The sequence below is a fragment of the Heptranchias perlo genome, chromosome 19 (assembly GCF_035084215.1).
Source record: "Heptranchias perlo isolate sHepPer1 chromosome 19, sHepPer1.hap1, whole genome shotgun sequence".
Classification (NCBI taxonomy): Eukaryota; Metazoa; Chordata; class Chondrichthyes; order Hexanchiformes; family Hexanchidae; genus Heptranchias; species Heptranchias perlo.
In genome coordinates, this window is record NC_090343.1 from 24,201,292 (window position 1) to 24,221,643 (window position 20,352).

Genomic DNA, 20,352 nt, shown 5'->3' on the forward strand with positions numbered 1-20,352 from the left:
GAACCTTAGTTGCACTGCCTCTAAGGCAAGAATATCCTTCTGTAGGTAAGGAGACCAAAACTGTACACAGTACTCCAGGTGTGGTCTCACCAAAGCCCTGTACAATTGCAGCAAGACTTCCTTACTCTTGTACTCCAAACCCCCTTGCAATAAAGGCCAAAATACCATTTGCCTTCCTAATTGCTTGCTGTACCTGCATGCTAACTTTCTGTGTTTTGTGTACAGGGGCACCCAAATCTCTCTGAACACCAACATTTAATAGTTTCTCACCATTTAAAAAATATTCTGTTTTTCTATTCTTCCTACCAGTGTGAATAACCACATATTTCCCCACATTATACTCCATCTGCCACCCTCTTGGCCACTCACTTAACCTGTCTATGTCCCTTTGCAGACTCTTTAGGCAGGATTTAAACTGGGAAAAACGGGTGGGTTGGGGGCGGGGGGCCATTGAAAATTGCAACAATTTCAGACCCACCTCCAACCCGCCCATTTCCGGTTTTCACCGGGGCGGGACGAGGGGTGGGCAACCAACCTGCTCTCAGGAGGGGGAATGGTCACCAAAACCGTTCAAGGAGGCTGTCGGCCTCCATTTTGAAAAGTTTTGCGATTTCAACCCAAGGGTTGGGATTCCCGAGCATTCTCCTTCATGCTACGTGGGCCCAAAGGAGCAGGAGTGCTTGTGGGCCCAAAGGAGCAGGAGTGCTTGTGGGCCCAAAGGAGCAGAAGTGCTTCCCCCAGGCCCAACAAGCTTACCTTCAGCGATCCCCCCTCCAACGATCGCAGACGACCCCACTCCCCCCAACCATCGCGGACCCCCGCAATGACCCCTGATCCTGACCCCCCCCCTCACTCACTGACAACTGATGGTCCCCCCCCATGACCTCTGATATTCTACCCCCCCCATGACTGACCCCCCGGTGACTGACCTTCGATGACTGATCCTCCCACCCCCCCAATGACTGACTCCCCACCCGTTGACCCCCATGCCCCGCAGTGCCCCTGTGCCCACTGATGCCACTGTGCTGCCTGTGCTGCCAGCCTGTCAATCAGGCCGGACTGTCAGACAGGAAACTGACAATCCGTACTTCCGGGTTTCCCATCCGTGATTTGACCCCCCTGCCCCCTTTCCGGCTCCGGGTCAAAATCCTGGCCTTTGTGTCTACCTCACAGCTTACTTTCCCACCTAGCTTTGTATCGTCAGCAAACTTGGATACATTACATTCGGTCCCTTCATCTAAGTCATTAATATAGATTGTAAATAGCTGAGGCCCAAGCACTGATCCTTGCGGCACCCCATTAGCTACAGCCTGCCAACCTGAAAATGACCCGTTTATTCCTACTCTCTGTTTTCTGTCCGTTAATCAATTCTTTATCCATGCTAATATATTACCCGCAACCCCATGAGCCCTTATCTTGTGCAACAATCTTTTGTGTGGCACCTTATCGAATGCCCTTTGAAAATCCAAATAAACTGCATCCACTGGTTCCCCTTTATCTATCCTGCTAGTTACATTCTCAAAAAACTCTAATAGATTTGTCAAACACTATTTCCCTTTCATAAAACCATGATGACTCTGCCTAATCATATTATGATTTTCCAAGTGCCCTGTTACCACGTCTTTAATAATGGATTCCAACATTTTCCCGACGACTGATGTCAGGCTAAATGGCCTGTAGTTCCCTGTTTTCTCTCTCCCTCTTTTCTTGAATAGCAATGTTATATTTGCTACCTTCCAATCCACTAGGACCATTCTAGAATCTACAGAATTTTGGAAGATCACAACCAATGCATCCACAGTCTCTGCAGCCACCTCTTTTAGAACCCTCGGATGTAGGCCGTCAGGTCCAGGGGATTTTCTCGGCTTTTAGTCCCATTAATTTCTCCAGTACTTTTTCTTTACTAATATTAATTATTTTAAGTTCTTCACCCTCATTAGACCCTTGATTCCCCACTATTTCTGGTATGTTTTTTGTGTCTTCTGCTGTGAAGACAGATACAAAATATTTGTTTAACATCACTGCCATTTCCTTATTCCCCATTATAATTTCTCCTGTCTCAGCCTCTTAGGGACCCCCGTTTACTTTCGCTTATCTCTTCCTTTTTATATACTTGTAAGAGCTCTTACAACCTGTTTTATATTGCTTGCTAGTTTAATCTTATATTCTATTTTCTCCCTCTTTATCAATTTTTTGGTCATCCTTTGCTGGTTTCTAAAACTCTCCCAATCCTCAGGCTTACTATTCTTTGTGGCAACATTATAAGCCTCTTTTAATCTAAATCTATCCTTAACTTCTTTAGTTAGCCTCTTTTCCTGTGGAGTTTTTATTTCTCAATGGAATGTATATTCGTATATTTGTTGAGAATTATGAAATATTTCTTTAAATGTTCACCATTGCTTATCTGCCATCATAACTTTTAATCCAATTTCCCACCTACCTTAGCCAACTCGCCCCTCATACCTATGTAATTGGCTTTGTTTAAGTTTAAGACTCTAGTTTCAGACTTAAATACATCACTCTCGAACTCAATGTTAAATTCTATCATATTATGATCACTCTTCCCCAGATGATCCCTTACTATCAGATTACTAATTAACCCTGTCTCATTACATAAGACAAGATCTAAAATAGCCTGTTCCCTGGTTGGTTCTATGATGTGTTGCTCTAGGAAACTGTCTCGAATCTTTTTTCTTTTTCACCTTTACTAATTATTTGAACATTTGCTGTTTCTTGTTCCAGTGTGCATTAGCTTACATTTATCTATATCAAGATCTGTAGCCCAGGGGTGTCCGAACTTTTTGACTTTTGGGCTGCTTATGTATGTACCACCAGGGGCCAATACAGAGCTAGATTTCACACCGGCTCTGTGCCAAATTTTTGGCAGTTAAGCGGCAAAACCAGAAAATTGCTTGGGGACATGCTCCGCTGCACCCTACCTCCTTCTGCACCTCCATTTCCCACTCCCAGCCCAGCAGAAGATTAACCTGACTAATTAAATGCAAATCAGAGAAATATAGTCTCCAATGTTTTTACCACAATCTGCCAATATTTTCCTGGTGGAAATGGGATCCCATTATAAGATCTCAGCTATAAAGTTTAAATTCATGTTCCCATTAACTTGCATGTATCTCAATGTGTTGATACTAACAGATAATGGTATTCCAATTTAGGATTTATCCAACAGTAAGGCAACAGTGTCAAAAATAGTCCTGCTCTAACCCGAAGCTTAAAAAATCCAAAAGGGGACAAACCAGCAAAAAATAAATAAGCACAAATAGAACTGTTTTTCCTGGCTTTGATGGTCAGATTGCCAGGGCTCAGGTGCCACATGTAGCCAACAGCGTACGGTTTGAACACACCTAGGTTAATCCGGCTGCTTAATAGGTAAAGATCTCTTTGAATGTTATAATGTCACCTGTCTATATTGCTTGATATTGTCAGCACATGTTATATAACATTATATACAAACTCTGTTCCAAGTTACATGGGAATACATAACAATGAACCCAGAATTTCATTAATCAGTTCCCTCTCCCCTCAATAGCAAACTTTTTTCACCATATATCATCAACTTTTGCTTCTTATTGCCAGTCTAGTTATAAATCTAGCTAATTAGCTAGTAAGTCCATGAGCTTGAACCTTCTTTGACAATGTTACATGTGGAACCTTATCAAATACCTTATGATCATCTAAGAAAATGATTTTTTCATCATAACCCTTAACCACTAATTTAGTTACATCCTCAAAAAATTCCTGTAGGTTGGTGAGGCATGACATATTGCTTCTAAATCCACATTGAATACATCTTCTGACCTCTGCACTGCTAGAATCGTGGATAATGCTGTCAAGCATTTTCCTCACTACAGATGCTAGGTCAATAATTTCCAGATTCAGCAAGGAGGTAATGTACAAATTTAACATCACAAGACCATAGCTAGGCTGCAGTTTGAGTACTGTGTGCTGTTTTGGATGGGAAGGATATAAAAGCAATGGAAAAGGTGCAGCTTAGATTCACTGTGATGTTATAAAAGGATGAGGGATTACAGTTATGAAGAGAGATTTGAGAAGCTTTATTCACTAGTGCTGTGAGGATTAAAGGGTGACCCAACAGAGGTCTTCGGGATTATGAAGGGTTATAATAAGTTAAATGGTGATAGATTGTTTGTACTCGTCAGTGAGATGGAAACGAAGGGGCATAAAATCAGGAGTCACAAAAAGAATTTAAGGGGAGGGGTAGAAAAAAATATTTTCACAGCAAGTGTAAACAACAGCTTATGGCAGAGAGTTCCAGAATGTGACTTCTTTACTATAAACTGTTGTTGAAGCAGAATCTATAAATTCTTCTAAAAGCTAGTTAGATAGTTGCTTGAAAAGAGAAATACTGAAGGGCTTGGAAAGCGAGCAGAAGAGTGTGATTAGAATATGTGGCTCAAATTAAGAAAAACAACGGTGCAGACTTAATGGGCTGACTGGCCCATTTTTCTTCTGCAACACTCTGTGATTCTATAACTTTATAACCCAATTCTTTTTAGAATATGAGGATAACATATACTATCCTCCGGTCCTCAGGTACCGTTCTAAGTAATACTCACTTGTGAGTTCCCCATCTCATTTTAAATGACATTGCTTCCTCCCTTTCACACTATTTATCTCATTGAGCGATGCTATAAGTTCAACAGGTAATGTGAAGAGCACAACAGAGTCACCAGGGTCGATTTTAACTGGGGGCGTTTCTGGGGCAGGCAAGGGTGCGAGGGAAAAGTGAAACCCCCACAGCGAACTCAGCGTGAGGCTCGGGCTGTTTCAATACCCCATTTTAAGGCCCCATTTAAGTATTCCAGCATAGCCTCCCCCCGAAAACTGCGGAAGTAACGTCAGGACGGGCGGGCGCAAAAATCGGGTTATGAACCCAAGGGAACGGTCCCCAGCATAAAGTTAGCGCTGGGCAGGAACTTTGACAACCGATGCTGGTGCAGGGAGGGAGAGGCAAGGCCAGTGCTGGGGAGGTCTAAGAACTCTCTGTGGGGCCCAGGGAGAACTCCTGTTCCTCCTGACCCACAAGGATTCCATAGAGAAATAGTATTTTAAAATTTACCATGGCCATTCCGCGACGCCCATCACGATTTGACTGTCTGGGTTGGCCCCCCCGTATCTGGAAGTTAATATGCCATCGCGATGTCAATGACATCATTGGGCCGTGACTTTTCAATGTACAGTGGGTCATCGCCTGCTGGGGGTGGTTGGCCCTTCCATGCCTGAATTAAGGTAAGTAAAGATGGTAGGAAGCGGGAACACAGCACGTGCCCCCAGCCATCTTAACCTCCCACGCCCCCTCTCAACGCCACCATACTTTTGACCCATGCTACAGCATCTAACATCACTTCCTCCTTCCTGTCCTGATGATGCCAGCTTGTGTGAGAATGCATAATGGTAACAAAAGTAGATAATAACCACAGGAAATAAGCTAAGTGAAAGGAGTGAAGCACAGGAAAATCCTGCTGTTCATGCCTGACGCTAGATGGTGCTGCACTGTAAAGAACCCAAAGTCATATTCAATATATGAACCCATTCATAGTTCTCCGACCCACAAAACAAGCTTTCTTGCTGTTATGATTTTTAATTAGGAAACAAACTTTAAAGTCAATAATTAATGCAAAATAATTACATTTACAAACACGTACAATTATTTTCATCCTAGTTATGACAATAGACAATTAAAAGTTCAATACATGGGAGTTTCTGAAACCAATTAAAGCAGTCTCGTTATGGCTGCTTAATGTGAAACTCAGACAGGTTCAGTTAAGTCTCTCACTTGGGGATATAGGACTTGAAGATTAAGCTACTTCATGACATGAAACAAGATTTTAGCACCACTTCCTTTGTTAGGCAACAATTAAAAATACTAAAACTTTAGAAGAGGAAGAAGTGAATTGAATCATTACAGATCAGTAAAAGTAAAAGCGATAGTCAATTAAACTAATCTGGTCAAAAAGATGTTATGGTATTTAATAATTTACCGCTTAAAACAAGCAATACTGGGAACTGCACTTTTCAAATCATGGTGATAAAAGCAGAAGTATTAATTTAGCTATTCCTCCTTTTAATTGATTACGTAGTGATAGACACGAGGCTGCATCTGTGTCAGCTTTCATTAATGTTTCAAATGATCATTTTTATGGGCCATGAAAATCCGCAGGGGAACGCATCATGGCCTAAGTGCCAAAGTGTGCCTGCCACAGATCCTTCCAAAGTTCACAAGGTCAAGGGAAGTGCCTTCATTTCCAGAACACGGGCTGGTGCCTGTGTCACTTGGGATGAATCTGGGGCACCTACCATTCCCGCATGGCCATAAAGTCTGGTGGAAGTATGCCAGGCCAAGGCTAGGGAGGGGATGCTTGGGATCCCCTGCAGAATTATGATTTTGCTGCCCCTTGCTTGGGAGGGGGGTTGCATTAAAAATATTTTTGAAAAAAGAAAATTTGATTCTTCTTTGGAGGTCAAGTCCCCAATCCTACCCCCATAAGGCAATGATTATTTGGCGCTAGATTGGGAACCTACATATCCAGGTCCTGACCTAATTTTTGTCTGTTCTGATCTACTCCATCTGATGTTATGTCGGGAGTATGCTGGAATGACTGTGAATTTTTGGTCCAAGTTCTTTTGCCTTTTCAAGGTTTTTGGAAAACTCTTGTTTAGTTGAACGAGTACCATATTTTTCTGTAAATCAGCACATTTACACTATGCATGGTATATGGACTTGAATTAAGCTGATAGTTAGAAAAGGCCAATACTGAAAGCAGGTCTATGTGGTACAGCAAATAATGTAGTAGTAACACAGTAAAAGTGGCAGCAAAATGTTTATTCCACATTGTCTGAACATAGTAAAACATTGCCAGAATATGCGCTCATGAAGTACTTACCTACAAAGGAATGTGGGAAATTTTAGGAACAGGAAGAGGTCTTTTATCCAACAAGCCTGTCCTTTTTTTGATTCATTCCAACCCCACCCACAACCATCTCATTATGTCCGTCTATACCCCTTTCTTTAAAAACACATCCAGCTGTCTATTGAACCCATTCATATTTTCTTTGATGGCCTTCCCAAGTAATTTATCCACACATCTATTATCCTTTGTGTGAAATAGTTGCAGCTAAATTCCCTGCTTATTCATATTTTAAAATAATACCCCTTAGTTTTTGAACCCCCTGTCAACGTGAACAATTGGTCTGTATCAAACTTATCAATTACCTTCATCATTTTGAGAATTTCCATTAGGTCAATGTCTCCTCTCTTCCAGTGAGAACAACCACAACTTCCTTAACCTATCTTCATAATTTGGTTTATTAAAAGCAGATTATCATCTTGGCTGCAGCCTCTTAAGGTCACTATACCTTTTGCATGTTAACACACTGATAGTTAAATCTCAACAAGTAAAATAATAAATTATGTACCAAGAAAGCAGTGATAACCAAAGTAAAACCTGTTGCTAAGCCAGCAATATCATAACAGGTAGCTCCTTGTTGTTAAGCTAATTTTGTAGCAAATGCAATTCTGTTTACTGTGATGTACGGGTAGTATAATAGTGTTAAATATAAATTATTTAAAAACTCTACATTTTATTTTAAGTATTCCCATTTAAAAAATTCTTAATTTAAAAAAGTTTCATCTATCTTTTACTCACCAAATTTTATATATAGTCTTGGTAAACTTCTGATCTCTGGTAATCTCTGGTTTTCATTATGCATATAGGGCAGGTAGATAAGTGCATTTTATGAGAGAAATTTTATTCACCAAAAAGGTAAGTACAGATGAAGGAGGTCATATAATCCATCTGGCTCCTCCTTGCATTGAAACCTACATTCCACGTGCCCCCATTATAGCAACAACTGCCTCTTAAATGAGTGTTTAGCTTCACCCCTACCAGATTCTTAACCCTAATGATTCTTTGTTTGAATCAGTCCTGGACTTGCCTTTTACCAGTTTGTACCCTTTGTCCTGCAGTCCTAGAAGGACAAGGGCAGCAGGCACATGGGAACACCACCACCTGCACGTTCCCCTCCAAGCCACACACCATCCAGACTTGGAAATATATTGCCGTTCCTTCATCATCGCTGGGTCAAAATCCTGGAACTCCCTACGTAACAGCACTGTGGGAGAACCTTTACCACATGGACTGCAGCGGTTCAAGAAGGCGGCTCACCATCACCTTCTCAAGGGCAATTAGGGATGGGCAATAAATGCTGGCCTTGCCAGCGACGCCCACATCCCATGAACAAATTTTTAAAAAGTTGCGTCTTAGCTTTAAATAGTATTCAGAATCAACCTTTTCTATTTCACTTAGTACCTTATATACCTCAACAACAACTTGCATTTATATAGCACCTTTAATGTAGTAAAATGTCCCAAGGCGCTTCACAGGAGCATTATCAAATAAAATTTGACACCGAGCCACCTAAGGTGATATTAGGTCAGGTGGCCAAAAGCTTGGCCAAAGAGGTAGGTTTTAAGGAGCATCTTAAAGGAGGAGAGAGAAGTAGAGAGACGGAGAGGTTTAGGCACCTCTAATTTGCCTTCTTTTAAGAATGAAGCGTCCAAGTTTGCTGAACATTTCCTCATAACTCAGTCCTCTGATACCGAAAATGTAATTTCACAAAATTAAATGAAAGAAGTAATGCAAATGAAATCAAAAATGACATGCTCTCTCAATATTTGCATTGGTGTAATTTGGGGGAATATTTAAATGGTGCATTTTTTCAACTTTGCAATTTATGGCAATGCTCTGCATTAATACGGAACAGGTAGGATTTTAGTCAATTATTGATTCACAAAGGTGCTGTGCATTCTGCGGTTTATCAATAACTGTTTAGAATTCAACAAAACTATGGACTGTAGCTGGTGAAGTGAACATGTGGTGAAAAAGAAATTTCTACACTGTAAGCTGTAATGGAAATTCAGTAGTCGAAAGGTCAAACAAGGCATCGCTACAATGCAATGGAAACTTAATGCAAGACCTGCAATTTCTGAAATATGTTCGACATACAACGAGTTTGTACTAACATCATCGGCACAACCTAAACCAGCTCAAAGATTTTGTTAATTTCTTTCATCCACCTGTATTTTTGTTCAAAAGATGAAATGAACATTGGGAGCTTTGATGTGTTTTGGAAAATAAAATGAAAAAAAAGTGAATGAAGGTGACAATGTTGCCACACAGCAAAGCTGTTGCTTTAAGGTACGTGCACAGATATGCACAAAGGTCAGTATATATTGAATGAAAGGTTACTACTACAAACCACATTTTATTCCACTTACCCACCAACTGTTAATTTAGGCAACATGCAGATACCAGAGTCAGGCTATGCTTAGAATAACACACATTCTACTTTTGAAGTCAATTACTTTACAGGTCAAATATTATTTAAAAGGATGAATCAGACCGGGATGTTAATTTATAGAGATACGTATCACTGAGATAAGTAATGGAGATACATGCAGTTCCAAATTAGTTTGGGTTTGGGACAAGTGGTCAAAATATGAACTCCAGCATCAAAAAGAGATCCCAGTTACTCTCTGTTCATTCCAACTGGTGTTAGATCATATAAAAGCAGGACTTTGCTATTTTTTAAAACTCGTATACATATATTTGTTTTAAAAAATAAATCACAGTAGGATGAGTTAACACTACAAGTATAGTGCATAGAATAACAAAAGCATGAAACCAGAAATCTAGCATCACAGTGGCTCAAATATATCAGTGCAGTCAAATTACAAGAAAATAATCTATACATTTTGATGTATGAATGTGCAGGTTACAAGGGTGTCATTTTCAGAAGACAGAGGGCAATAAAATATTAACTTGTGAATTTTCTAAGGGTACCTGCAGTTCCCCCAGATGGCCTATGTGTATGAGCAGTACAACCAAGATCCAAAACTCAACGTCTAATTGCAGACCTGAGTCATTCATTCTGAAGCTGCTTCAGTTGTATACAACAACATGCTTCCCTACACTATGTCACAACAAATGAATCAATGACTGTAATTAAGAACATCTAATTAAAATCAATGGATGGATAACATCATAGGAGACAATTAACAGTTTTATTCAAGTGTATGAAATTAGCAAGAATTTCCCCTCCCCAGAATTACTCAGGTGTATGCTGTATATATTGTAAAGTGACAAGTAAGAAATTAATTTTTGAAGAAAGATCTTGACACAAACGTGGGTTATATGGAATCCCTTCCCTGTACACTGACAGCACTGACAATACTGAAATTCATGATATGGGAGGGAGCTTAACTCACAGCAACTAGAGGTGTTGAACTTCTAGGCATTTTAACAGTAAATGAGCTGTCATCTGAACTGAACCAGAAGATGTAAACGTGATATGGCTCCCCATAGGGAAACCACACGGTCCAGTTTCTAGAAGTCAAGTGCTCTTTAGCAACTGGATGATGCACGATCCTACCAGGGATGCGACCCACAGTTGATAACAGCCTCGTATGCTTTGGCTTCACAAATAACCTTTACAGAATACGTCAGCTTCTCATTTTTTGTTCCTTTCAGTTGGGCTTTCTTTCTTTTTGTAGAATGCTACTTAGTTACTAAATGTTCAGTAAAGTCTCTTTATTGTAGCATCTTTTATCAGAAAAGGTTCAAAGACTCTGTCACACCTTGTGGGCCCTTTCACAATATGCTGTTGGAGAGAGATCAACTTGCTAACAGATAGGTTGTTGCTTAGTTATCTTGGACTGGTGTGTGAATCTTTAAATAGTATGATGCAATGACACAAGGAGAATTACTTTTTGAAAGGGCACTGTTTGCACAAAGAATTTTTTGGACAGCTTTTTTTAGCTTGTTTGTAACTCATACAAGTAAATTGTGTCAAAATGCAACATTATGTCTCCAACATCTGACATTAATGGGTCAAAGCTGATGTGCAAGGCTTCTGGCTCTTCTCCATCCCCAAACAAAACAGGACTCGTCAAACAGTTTCCATGAAGACAGTGTCCCTTTAATGAGATGTCAGTCTTCGTAAATTATCTAACACAATGTCAGTAGCTGGTAGTTATTGCAAAATAGAAATAGGGACAAAAATCTGTGGGTCGCAATCCAAGTGGTTATGTTGGGATCACGCTCGCTGATGCCCTCCAGCACTGAGCCCACTGGAGTTTTCGGGGCAGCAGAAGGGCATCAGAAAGGTATATGCAAATGCCACTATGGGTACATCTCTGGTATCAACTTGCACATGGCAGCTGGAAACTTCAGCGCCTGCATTCAGGTCTTTACTGTTTTCTGTTCTGGGGGTGTTCTGCAAGTCTCCCACCAGAGCTACAATAGAAGGCCAGCAGAACCCCAAAGGAATTTCAGCCCACAAGGTCTAGTGATGGTGGAATGCATTCATCTCAAGTACTGCAATCAGAGGTCATGTATTTGATGTCTTGAGTCTGTTTGTCTTGTTTTTGAAGTTCTCTGCACCAGTCAAGAACAGCCTGTTATTTCTTCACAAGAATATCCACGAGCAACAAATGTCCAGTGGAAGGGATATAATTAAAGTCTGGGTTTTTGGGGAATTGTCTAGTAATGCCAATTGTAGCCTCAGGAGTTGGCAGTATAATTATTGCCTGCTGCAGGCCAAAGTTAGATGTTTAGATGTTTAGATTTCTAGCTTCATGTATTGTATACAAGGAATAAAAGTTATCTTGGAAATAAATGACATTTTAAGATCAGTCAACAGACTGTGATAATGCAGACTAATTATAAAAATCAATTAAAAAATCAATCACAAAATGAAGCTATAAATGGGACAGTACAGTGAATAATTAAAATTAGTCATAAAACACTTCCACCACACAAGTTAGGCAATGCTGTTACCTCATTAAACAGAGCCAGCATATATGCTAGACCTAGGTCCTTTTTACAGGAGAACACTACTCAAAACATTCATCTAAACAAAATGTTTTGTAGATGGTGTAAAGTATACCTCAGGTTGTAGCTGCTCCAGCTTAAATTTACATGAGGAAAAGGAAATCGATGTGTCAAGATGTGAATAAGGGCAGTCAGCACAGAAATACATTCAATAAAAGCAGAAATCCCTTCTTTTGCTCAAACAGAGCATGACAGCGAAGGTTTGAGGATTTAGGTACACTCAAAGGAAATGCTTCAGTAAGCAAATTCTCTGCTTCACACTGTTATTTTAGTTGCTGATTACATTGTCAAAGTTCCTCTTGCTACAACCCTTAAGAAAAATCAGAAATCTTATTCATATGTGAAAAGATTCCGTGCAATGATTTCCAGTAAAAAAAGGACCTAAGGTCGCACTGTGGCCAGTTGTATTATCTATAAACAGATTTTACAGCTGTCACCACATCTACAGTAAACCTGCTAAACAATTTCATGTACAGTTTTAAGAGATAACGTGTAGTGTGTTTCCTCTGACCTTTAGGAGTGATCACATTAAAGAGCTTTGCTTACCTCCTCCAGCTGACTATGGACATGTTGGACTATTAGATCAATGGCAACCATATTCCCTCCTCCTTAAAACAAAGACAATAGACAATAAAACATTGAATGCAATGGCATGGACAGCAAAGATTACCCTTTGCAACTTACCCCAGTTTGTCTTTCAATAGAAATTACATCCTTCTGTGCAGCAACAGTTTGGGGTGTTCAAAGCCACAAATTGGCATCTAGTTAACCAGCAAGCAGCATGTATTTACTTTAGGTGTTGGCACATCTGGTAAAATATTCATATGAAAGATAAAGTGGTGCTAAAGTGAATCTAACGGTGTAAATCACACTGCGATATTAGTGAACCAACCCTCAATGTGTTTGTATGAAATTACTCTGCTCACCATTTTAACAGAGGTGTTAACATGTTTAAAATAATGCCTTAAAATATCGAAGGAGTTTCACAGAAATGTCTTTAAAGTTTGTATGCTAACAGTACACAATGTGACTTCATCCCACATGTGAGCTAAATACTGACTAACACAATTTTAAATGTATTATTGCTATATTATATTAATGTATTATTTTTATTATACTTAGAAATAAAATGTATTTTTATGACTCAATTTCATAACAGCAGCCCCAACAACATGTATTATGTGGGTGTTGATGGAGAGAAGGTGAACAATAGGAATTTAAAATGGTCATTTTTTGGTATCAGGTGGGATAGGGAAGGTTATAGCTGTAATCCCAGGCTACTAGCCTGCTTAATTTACATTGAATAATGTGTTGACATACAGCATTTAATGGTAATTAGTTTCCTAATCATTTCAATGAAAATATTTTTAGACAATTTTTAACAATGCTTTTAGAAGTTTATGCAACAAATAAGACAATATAAAGTATTTAAATGCATGTAAAAGAATAAAATTAGTTTACAAAGAGTCCTACCTGATGGGACATATTTCCAACTTAAGGTTAATTATCTAATTTCTTGGAGACCAGTCATTTTGGGCCTCTAGACAAGGGGCTGGGATCAGCTGCAAGACCTGTCAGCAAAGAGCTTCACAGGCAGCAATGTAGGCCAGGTTCGTTTCTGATTTTGGATGCCAATCAGTTGCATCCTAACATGGAACTTCATTACTGTTGATTCTGAAGTCTTCCAGATTGGATTCTGGCTTCCAGCACTGGAATGGGTAGCAATCTGTACTCTCCCCTGCAAAAATGCTCACTAATAAAACCCATAACTTGCATCAGCTGAGTGCTTGCTGCAGTATTTGGAGACACAAAATGATCGATTTCCGTGAAGCCAGAGAAACAATTGAAAATCTGCCAGGTGTAAACCTTTATTATTGATTTTTTAAACCCTTATCCAGATGGATGGAATAATTTATATTTATACTTATACAACCCCCTCCTCCTCCCCAGCACTTACTTTCCCATTTGATGATAATACAGCTATCAATTTTTGTTCGTATAAGGAAAAAAGGCTCCATAATATTACAAAAATAGAAAATGGTGCTGGAGAAAGCCTGAACTGTAACATATACCTAAGTTAAGTACACAGTAGCCTCTGTAATATATTTAAGGGTCAAAGGCACAAATCAAAACACATAAAAGATTAAATTCAGCAATCCTGCACTTCCAGTGTACAGCCTCACTCAACAGGAGTTGAACATAGGCCTTTAACATTGTAATGTTGAATCTCCAGCCAGCAATTCCATTGAGCAATGCTCCCCATTGGCAGCCCAGGCTTGCTGAATTTAATTATATTGTGGAAACATGTCTCAAGACAGTAGAACACTAATAATTAGCAACATTGTTAACAGTCACATTAAAACAATGCAACACATTCTCAATTTCAATCTGTCTAACCTTTTTTGAGACTGCACTGTTTGGAAAATGTCTGCATTTACATTCTGTTATATAGAACTATGCAAATAAATATATAGAATTTAGTTCAGGTTGAAATGAAGACCAATCTTATTAACTTATCTGCTCACGTTCCAAACTGATACCTCACTATCTTTAATCTTTTTCATTGCTTCTACTTCTATAGAAGGTCAAGAGTTCTGCTCCACTTTGTCCCTTTAGATCTCAGGCTAGCAAACTCTTCCAATGGAAAGTTCAACAACTACAAAACCAACTTATACAACTGTCCATTGAAGTGTGCTATACAATGAAGGAATTAAGAGATACTCATCCGAACTTAAGCCTCATTACACGCTCCAACATAACACTTACTCTAAATATGTAAATACTGAAAAGGCAATCCCAACAGTGGCAAATGGCTGGGGCTCACATAGTATTGGTATTATCTATTAGGTATAACTCAAATTGTATTGAACAAAACAGATGCAGAATACTTGTAAGAATATTGGGAATAGGGACAAATTGACATAATTTTCTTAATGCTATTAACCAGAATGCTCTGCAAGATGTGCTGCCTATTTTGTTGAGTGAGCTGCTTATTTTGCTGAATTGTAAAATACTGACCATTGATGTCTGAACCTTGTCACCCACCTTGTGAGGCAATACAGCTATGTGATTAAAAGAGGAACAATGACCCAAAAAAGCAGAACAATAATCCAAAGATAGCAATAAGAACGGGACAATGGTGAGTCAGTTAGATGAGTAAGGTTAAACAAACTGGACATCTTGAGTTCTGTGAAAAACAACCCTGTAAATCTATAAGGGTCTTGTGAATAACAACTCCATATATGGTGTGACGTTCCGGCCAGGGGGCCATAAAAACCCAGAGGATCCAGAGAAATCCACCTAGCTGCCAGAAGAACACCTAGCTGCCAGAAGTTGACCCAGTTGTCAGAAGATACTTAGCTGTCAGAACACTATCCAGCTGTCAGAAAACTCAAAACAACTATGCCAACACAGCAGAGATCAAACAGGGTAATATTGTTTTGATCTCTGTATTATTACTGTCTTTTAATATTGGGTACTTTTACATGTTTGATTTGATTATTAATAAATGAGACATTAATTATGATTTGGCGTCACGTCCGAATCTGTTACACTTGCCAAAACAATACTGACTAAATACCATTGTTGGAGGCCAAAGATACATCAATTATATCAATGGCTTTATTTATTCTGACCAATTTCCCCAGGTTTTACCAAATTCAATCAATTTAATAGTTGTGTGAGCTAATGTGAATTCAATCTGAGTATTTCACATTCTCTGTGTCTTCACTGTCCTGTATTTAAAGTAGAAACAATAACACAGCAGTAGTGAGAGCAATAATTGAAGTTCTTTACTTGATATAACAAGATCTCAGATCTATAATGAATCTTTTGCTCTAAAATATCAGATGAAATACCCCCTCTAACACATTCTTGACTAGAAAATTCTGATGGCACAGGTTGTTGACAGCTTTCCTATTAATCAAAATTACATATAAAGTGGATGAAACTTAAAGACAGTGTTATACAGTACATACTGAAAATAAACTGAAATTTGGTGGTTTCCATAATAAAAAAGGTATATTATGGTAAATTCAACAATTCAGGGATACTCAGGACATGACAGGAAAGCAGGTCGGAGGATTGTCTCTACAACATTTAGCCCTATATCCGACCTGCGCTCCCATGTAGCAAGACTCCCCACTGGGAGCACAGGATTGCTGAAGTTGCCCTATAATCCAGCTGGTGTGGCATTCAAAAAAACAATTAAAAATAACTACACCAAATGCCGAAAGAGTCAATTTGAGATCAGCTGAAGTTAGGTTCAGCATTTACAATTTGACACTGAACTGGTTACTTTTGATTTTGAGGGGCTTTCAGACAAAGGAGTAAGAGTATTCCTCAAATATAGCTTTTCTCAGGTTATTTCCAAGTTTGGGACTCACATGCTCTCAAGTTAAGTTGGTTTAAGAAGAGAGTACACTCTTCTTTTTGGGTCTAGCCCAAAAGATTTAAATTCAAAAGTCCAGAATAAATAAAACTATTCTACATAGTTTTAATTTGTTAAGATTTTAAGAAAATATTTCCTATTTTTTTAAAACTTTGTTTCCAAGGTATTCACCCTTTACCAGAAGGACATTTATTTAAATGAAGAGTTAGTAATGACAACAAAGGGGATTAAACATTACTGTTGATACTTGCAATGCACAATTGCTGAATAGTTATGGGGACTTGCTTATGCAGTATTATTTGCTCACTATAGTAATATTCCTGTCCCCGTAAATGTTCCATTAAGATCTACTGGTTTGTTACATTCTAGATAGTTAACTTTAATGTTCTTGTCTTCACCTTCAAATCCCTCTATGGTCTCATCTCTTTCCACACCCTTGATCTCTTCCATCCTTATGCCCCTGTGTGCACCCTCAGCTCCTCCAACACCAGCCTCTTCTTCTTCCCCACTCCCTCTGCTCCACCATCAGTGGCCACTTCTTCAGCTATTATGCTCCTCCCTCAGCATCTCTGCCTTGTCACCCCCTCCCTGCCTTCAAAGCTTCCTAAATACCCTGATTTTGGCCCCTTCTAGCCTCTTTTTCCTTCCTGCTCAGTGTCCACCACCATGTAAAGCGCTTTGAGACATCTCTCTGTGTATGGCAGCATTATAGAAATGTAACTTGTTGTTCCTTGTGTCTCTTGGATAGACAACAATGATAAATTCCAACAGTGCGCTGGGGTGGGAGTGTTATCAAAATGTTATATTATTCCAAGAATTTCTTTGATATTGAAGTTGAACCTGTCTTGGCATCAGCAATCAGGAGGGCTGTTCACGGCCCCTAACCCCAGTGAACGGTCAGTGACCTCATTTTCATGAAATGGACAATTGCTCTCAACAGAAAAGAGACTAATTGTTTTTCTTCATAACTTATGAGCTGGTGTCAATACATATGGTATCAATAAATCATGGAAATTAAACTAATTGTTAGGTTCTGTTTGTGGCAGGCAACGGGTAAACATGGTTTCTGCTGCATTTCTGGCAAGGTGGGAGCAGCTCCATGGAAATTCCCAGCCATAATGTTTTCTGGCTTTGCACAGACAACAGATAACTCAGGAATCCCAAATTGAAATTCTGAGATCCTTCCACCAGTGGTGACATCTCTTTGGACTGTGGGGTAGACTTCCCACCCACTACCTATCAAGCCTAGATTTTCCAATCACAGTTATTTTAACACCAGCATTAACCCATTTATTTTAAGTCAGTTAACACTGGTGTAATATAATGCTGATAGTAAAATCTAGGCCTGAATGGGCTAGAGAGCATCAAACATTTCACTTTTAATGGCGGAGCTTAATATGGTCAATAAACAAGTCAGCATTGTTAACTTCATTCAAATAAGGCCGATGGAACTTTTCAATGTTTTTAACCAAAAAATATTTAATTAATTTATATCTTTTGAAAAACATTATCATGGCAGTTTTCATTAACATAATAGAACTTCATTTAATAAATTAAAAATTGTTTATCAGTTCAGTTTTACCTCGTGGAACCACTATATCAGCCAGGCGCATGGTTGGCTCAATGTACTGCTCAAAGGATGGCTTGACAAATTTGTTGTACTGCTTGATGACTCCTTCAATGTCACGCCCCCGCTCTGCAATGTCTCTACGTAGGCGTCGTACTAAACAAATATCAGAATCTGTGTCTACAAAAATCTTCATGTCCAATAGCTGCAAACACAAGGTGACATTTTGAGCAAACTGCCATTCCTCATTTTGTAAGCACAAAAGTGATACTTAGTTTTAAAAAAAAGCTTCTCCTTGAATGCAAAATGAAATGTGACCTTTCAAGACATACAAGCCTGAGGAGTGCGGATAAAACAAATGGAGGTATTCATTTTTTGGAGTTTAAACAGATAAAATTATTATTTCTGTGTGGTTATTTTCCTATCAGCATGAATGATGTCGTCATTTTGTTTATTTAATTGCCATTAGCAGCATCCCATCTGTAACCGCAAGTTGTTTTTTGGTTAGTTCTAGATTCCAGCGAGATTGCAAAACATTTCCAAACACCTTATATGCTTTCAACAGAAAAGTGGGGTGGAACAAGTATGAAGGTATTCAGTTATATCAGCACCTTACACAGCACAAAACCTGAATACTCAATTTAATAAATAATGTTTTCCCATGAATACCAATTGGATCACAGTTGCATTCGTAGTAAACAACAGTTTTGGAAATGTATGAATAGAACACAGATTCTAAAGTCAGCGGAAACTCTCATCACATGATGTTTGAACTTGGATCAGTTACAGTTCTTGGTTCTAGCAAAGTTTTCTTCCTTTAAATATGACACATTTCAGGTTTCATATCACCTTCTTAATAAAGGGTTTGCAGCAAGTGAACTGGTGGGTTGTGTCAGGAGCCATAGTCTCGGTTTGGTGCTGCAAATGCACTTTTGTGATTGAGTATCAGTGTAAAATCATCCCATCAGATGTATTTTATATGAAATAAGGCAGGTTACAGCAGTTCTACTTTAACATTTATGACTTTACAGCAATTTTCTTTTGCTTTGCCCATTACATGTATCTTTTTTTATAAAACTATTGAATTCACAAAAAAGTACATACATCGATAGCAATTTTCAGTCATTATGTAATTTTTTCAAAGAATGATCATCTTTTCCTTGCTGCCTTTGGAGGGCTCGATGAATGGTGGGTTATCACACTGGCTTTTCACCTCCAGGCCACAGGCTCCAATCTAGCCCAAACTAGCTGGTATGAAAGTCTCCTCCCTCTATTGGCTGTAATGATTCGACATGAAATGAGTTTGGGCTGTGCGAACCCAGCGCATAAGGGGCATCAGCTTAAAGCATAAAATTGCCCACAGAAAACTGTCGACAGCATGGTAGTGAATTTGCAATTTCATTCACTGAGGCTTTAAAATGGCTGATGTTGAAAGTGGAGAAAAAACCACTGTGGTTTTCTTCAAATGTTGGGCAAAATAAAAAGTGAGCTGTGTTATATTCAACTGGGAATGCATTTGTGGCACCAACCTTAACCCATGGCTCCTGATGCAGCCATTTGATGCTGACAATGGGCAGTCAGAATTTTAAAAAGTCCTCCATTCCCTCACATTGTCATCCTTTGATTTGAAGGGTATGAAAAAAATCATCAATAAAAAAACTGACCTAAGAAAGATATCCAAATTGTTAACTAGAATGGCCTGGTCGCCAAAAACAAAATGCTCATTTGTCTGGTCCTCTTGCACTTATCAACTAGTTTATCAACTAAACTAAATGTGTTAATAAATATTAACTAATCTGGAGTTAATGCCTAAATCAAGTTATCATTATTGTTTACAACTATGTGGACTAAAGATACAATTTTAGCAACTAGTTATCAAATGTACACACCTGTGCCATCACATTGCAAGATCAGGCCATTTGGACATTAAAACAGTCAAACTTCTAAGTGTGCATAATGAATATTCTGCTCTAGCCTTAGCTAGCATGCATGGACAACAAGCTAAATAAAATTAAGTTAGAATTCACAGATTCCCAAGAGCATGAAGGTAAAAATACTTTTTCTTCTGGACTGTACTAACCATTTAGTGGGTTACATTCAAATATTAGCAGAGTTGCAATTTTAGCTACGGATATCCCAGTAGAACATGTCAAATTATCCGGATTAAGGACATGCATAATCAGAGTTTTCCCCTCCAGACCAAGGTATTGAGATCAATTACAGCACCCAGCACTGTGATCAGCTTATTTGGCACAGACCACATATTGAATCTGGGTCTCGCCGATCTGTGAGCATCAGAATCACAAATGCAGGCCATTTACCCATGAACTATTAGTAACTGATAAGATTTTGAATGAGAAAACTAAATTCAGATGGAAAGATGTTAAATTACAACTTTTAAGAGGTTATCAGCTAAAGTTCCAAGTTGTTGGGTAATTCATTATTCAGGCAATCAAATAAGAAAA

The 20,352-nt window shown here is 38.9% G+C and overlaps 1 protein-coding gene across 4 annotated transcripts in view; it reads right to left on the bottom strand.

Moving 5' to 3' along the window:
- LOC137335241 (uridine-cytidine kinase-like 1) overlaps positions 1–20,352 on the bottom strand; it is a 127,148-nt gene that overhangs the window by 34,332 nt on the left and 72,464 nt on the right. For all 4 annotated transcript variants that reach the window (XM_068000497.1, XM_068000498.1, XM_068000499.1 and 1 more), the window contains exons 6-7: positions 17,903–18,092; positions 12,477–12,538 (exon numbers count right to left, since the gene is read on the bottom strand). In XM_068000497.1, the coding sequence (XP_067856598.1) occupies positions 12,477–12,538; positions 17,903–18,092 (252 nt within the window). The remainder of the gene's footprint in view (positions 1–12,476; positions 12,539–17,902; positions 18,093–20,352) is intronic.